Below are 4,886 nucleotides of genomic sequence, written 5' to 3' on the forward strand. Positions count from 1 at the left end.
TTAAATCTTAATTTAACTGTTGAAGCTTTGATAAGTTCAGACCTAAACTGAACCACACTGGTTTCATCTTCTTTTCTCCCACAGAGCTCTGCTGGGGCACCAGAGGGCCTCTTTGTGTAAAAGAAACACCTCTGAACTCTGAGGCAGCTTGATGGATGTTTATATCTTAGCAGAGGAGGGGGCTACTCAGGGACATTTGCAGGTCATATAAAACTTCCCCCAGTGGGAGAGGTTTTAGTTGGCAGTTCAGTTTAGAACTAAAAGAAGAAGGAGCAGGAGCTAAAAGAGATGGCATCTTTGGGGCTACAAATTCTTGGTGTGGCGCTGGCGGTGCTGGGTTGGATTGGAAACATACTGATCTGCATGCTGCCTCTGTGGAAGGTGTCCGCTTTCATTGGAAACAACATTGTAGTGGCTCAGACTATCTGGGAAGGTCTGTGGATGACCTGTGTGGTGCAGAGCACCGGCCAGATGCAGTGCAAGGTTTACGACTCCCTGCTGGCACTGCCTCCGGACCTCCAGGCAGCTCGGGCTATGGTGGTCATCGCCATCCTGTTCTCTCTGTTTGGTCTGCTGCTGTCAGTGGTTGGAGGGAAATGCACCACATGTGTTGGAGACAAAGTAGCAAAAGCAAAAGTGGCGATCTCTGCTGGTGTGTTCTTCATATTAAGTGGGGCTCTGTGTCTGGTGACTGTGTCTCTGCCTGCTAATACGATCATAAAGGACTTTTATAACCCCATGGTTCCTGACGCCCAGAGGAGGGAGCTGGGTGCGTGCTTGTACATGGGCTGGGGAGCATCAGGACTACTGTTGATCGGTGGGGCTCTTCTCTGCTGTCAGTGCCCCTCAGGAAGAGACCGCTACAGTGGGGCAAAGTACTCCCCACCAAAGTCAACAACACCAGGGAAGGAGTTTGTCTGATCACTGCAAACATGAAGAGGAAGAAAACTGAACTTTACAGTGCAAACCTGTTTTCTTATCAGGTTGTGATTTGCATTTTGACTAACTTTTTTTTAACTCATACACTGTAGCCTTTTGTTTTTGAAACTACAGTAGACTCTTAAATGTACATCATCTAATAATAATGTAACATCGGTTATATTTGTGGTAAAATCAGTTTGTACTGTTTTTAGTAGTCTTGATAAAACTGTTCTCTTTATGCTTTTTTGCAACATAAGCACTTAAAAAACATAATTTTGTCACATAAGAATTTCCTAATTTTTATTTTTTTTATATCAATAAAAAATATTGTTTTGTCAGCAGTGATTTTATTTCATTTGCATTGGTGTTGTACATCTGCATTACTAACAAGCTGCTTAAAAATGGATTTCTCATTTAAAAAAAACTATGATCCCATCAGCCCAAAAAAACTGAATGTAAATATACTTAACATTAGAGTCAACATTTATTTAACATTTAACAATGACAGTACGCCCCCATGCAAACTTTAACAGTTAATTTGGGGGCTTTAAAGCAGTTTATTTGTTGTGTTTGCAATGATACAAATATTCTGTTCTGTGGTGTAGTGAAATGTATACACGGGTATATACAGGTGCATCTCACAAAAATTAGAACATCATAGAAAAAGTTTTTTTTCCCTGTGATTTAATTCAAACTTTCATTCCAGATTATCTCATACAAAGTGAAATATTTCATGACCTTTTTATTTGTTTTATTGTTTACAATCACAGCTCACAAAAATCCATCATCTCAAAATATAAGAAAATCACAAATATTAGTCCAAAAAGGATTTAAAACACAGAAATGTTGACCTTCTGGAAAATTATGCTCATTTATGCATACAGTGTGTGGTTGGAGCTCCTTTTGCAAAAATTACTGCATTTACACAATGTGTCATTGAGACAAGCAGCCTTCAGCTAATCTGTATTGTTGAGTCTGGTGTTTCTCATCTTCCTCTTGACATTTCCCCAGGCATTCTCTACAGGGTTCAGGTCAGAATCAAGCATGGTTATGCCATGGTCAGCAAAACTATTTCTGGTATTTTGGCTTCAATGAAAGGTAAATCAGCATCTCCATAAAGCTTCTGAGCAGATGGACACAACATGCTCTAAATCTCCTTGTAGATGGCTGGCAGTGTTGACTCTGGACTTGATAAAGCATAGTGCACCAACACCAGCAGATGACATGAAACCCAAACCATCCACTAACTGTGGAGACTGAAAACACTGAACTCCAAACACCTTGGATTCTGTGCCTCTCAGATCTTCCTCCAGATTCTGGGACCTTGATATTCCAAATGAAATGCAAAATTGGCTTTCATATGAAAGCAGGTTTTTAGATTGCTGAGCAGTGGTCCAGTTTTTTCTCTCCTTAGCCCAGGCGAGAAGCTCAGGAGCTTCAGGAATAGCTCAACACTATGACACTTGTAGTCCATTTCCTGGACCCATCTGTATGTAGCAGTGTTAATTTTGGCAGCCATTTTCAATTTTAGTCATAGCCTTAGTCTTAAGATGAAATGTATTTTAGTTTTAGTCATCCTCTTACATTTTTAGTTTTAGTCTAGTTTTAGTCGATGAAAACTCAAAAACATTTTAGTCTAGTTTTAGTCCATCAAAGTCCTCACATTTGAGGCTTTACTTTTAGTCCAAGCATTTATTTTCTTGCATAAATCTGGTACCAAATCATGGTAGTGTGTTCTATGCAGCTGAAAGGCAGAATAGCTACAGCTGCATTGTATTTTGACAGATTTACCCACAGTGAAGAAATATCACGGATTTTGAATGTCAAACGAAACATATATTACATTTTAGTCTAGTGTAAGTCATCTTGATGAAAACTGAACTTACTTTTTGTCAGTTTAAGTCATCACATATCTATTTCTGTTAGTTTTAGTCTAGTTTTTGTCATGGAAAAAGGCTGTCGACGAACATTTTTAGTCATAGTTTTAGTCAACAAAATTAACACTGGTATGTAGTGGCACTTGATACACAAACTGCAGCCTCAGTCAGCTCTTTGTAAAGCTCCTCTTGAGTTCTTGAATCTGCTTTGTTTGAGAATCCTCTGAAGGCTGCGCTTATCCCTGTTGCTTGTAGCCCCCCTCCCCACCCCCCTCAACTGCCCATGAATATGCTTTGACACAGCACTCTGCCCTTGTTGAGGGTGTCAGTGATTGTCCCAATGATTGTGGTTTAGTGTACTGAACCAGAGTGAAACCTTTGTTAATTGTACTTTTGCACAATATTCTAATATTTTGAGATGATGGATTTTAAACGAAAAAGTCTTGAAACGTTTCAATTTGCATGAGATGAATCAAGAATAGATGGAAATTCAACTTTCTGAAGTAAATCACAAGAAAACGTGAACTTTTACTAATAATCTATTTTTTAGATACACCATACACACTTCTTTGCAGTATACATTAAGCATTCCCACTTCTAAATCTTCTTTAATAAATATCATGCAGTAGTATGATGCATTTTGGTTTTCCTTTAATGGCTATGGCATTCCCCACCTTTCTCTGCCTGTGACTGGCTTAGACTTGAAATTGCCTTAGTTGTCTTGTTGGGTGTGAATATCAGGCTGAGCCAATCAGGCGTAGAGTAGGGCAGGTCATACACACAACTCTCTGGAATATCTCAAGGAAATTCATAATGATTCTTTCTACTTGAAGTTAAGCAGCAGAGGTTGGGAGACAATGTGAGAACACAAAATGATTTTTAAAGTCTATAACACAGGCCATATACTTTGTTTTGTTAGAAAGAATAGTGGGGATTAAATTAAAATCTGCAGGCACACAGCTACACCACAGAAAATACTTTTACTTTTTTATTAGCTTAAATTAAGTCTTTTTACATTGTTGCCTCGCTATTTTAACCAAAGCAGTGTTTTTTCCCACTTTAAGCCTGAGCTCATCTGATAGGCCAAATGAAAGCAGCCACGGAAGTGAAAAATTACAACAGTGTATTATTTTTTTTGTCAGGCTGCTTTTAACTGAAAAGTCTTGAAACAAAAAGAAAACCATTAAAGAGCTTTGGGACAAATCATCCTGACAGGACTTGGCAGATGTGCTCTTACTGTGCAAAGTGTAAACAGCCATTCTTTGGAGAAATGAGAGAGTTCCTTAGCAACGTGAATTCAAGCATACACTGAGGACTGACGTTGCTGGCAGTGACTTACATTTCAGCCGAGACAGAAACTGTAAATAACACTTTGATACAAGGGCAGAAAGGTGACAACGGAGCCAGTAACAGTAAGTTCACAGGAATCTGCTCCCTTGAATTCCTGAGGGCTTTATCACAAGTCACTGGTGGGAAGTGAAGTTTCAGTATTTTCAAAATGTGTGCACAGGTGCAGGACAAAAAACAAGAGAATATAAGAAACAATACAAAGAGGCTTTATTTGTCACATTAGAATTACAGTTAAAACCAGTCCATCTTCAGATTAGGAAATAATCTAAAAATGTTTGCACTGATAAAAACTTTTAAAACATATCTAGGCAGCAATTTATAAAACAATGTATATAAATTAGAGCTTTTATTTGTTTTGATATACTTTCTGTCTTTTTGAACTGAAGTATTTTTGTCCAAGTAAAATATAGTTGCAGAGACATTTTAAAGGTTTAAGCCCTGAATTCACAGCTCCTACAACATATTACAAAAGAACACATGTCTAAGTGGATAAGTGGCAGTGCCAGATGATTAATCAGGAAGGTCAAGTCAAACATTAAGAAAAAAACACAAGATATCACAGTATCCTTGACAGTTTCAATGTGGTGTCCTTCAAAAAAATGCAATCAATAGTATTTCTTTGCTAACAAAGGACAAAGACAAAGTTATTGGTTGGCATTGACAGCTACTTTAAGCACATAAATTTAAACCTATTAATGATAATCATGACCTCCTGTGTTACAACTTCAGCCAAAACAC

General features: G+C 38.2%; 1 protein-coding gene across 1 annotated transcript; it reads left to right on the forward strand.

Annotated features, from left to right (window-relative positions):
• Positions 1-288: 288 nt before the first annotated feature.
• On the forward strand, positions 289-921 carry LOC121518733 (claudin-4-like). The gene has a single exon (XM_041801275.1). The coding sequence runs from the start codon at positions 289-291 to the stop codon at positions 919-921; it is 633 nt and encodes a 210-aa protein (XP_041657209.1).
• The last annotated feature ends 3,965 nt before the right edge of the window (positions 922-4,886 follow it).

This window comes from Cheilinus undulatus, linkage group 12 (genome assembly GCF_018320785.1).
Source record: "Cheilinus undulatus linkage group 12, ASM1832078v1, whole genome shotgun sequence".
NCBI lineage: Eukaryota > Metazoa > Chordata > Actinopteri > Labriformes > Labridae > Cheilinus > Cheilinus undulatus.

Excerpts from the sequence above, each read along its gene's own strand:
- LOC121518733 (XM_041801275.1), top strand. The coding sequence starts at position 289 with ATGGCATCTTTGGGGCTACAAATTCTTGGTGTGGCGCTGGCGGTGCTG.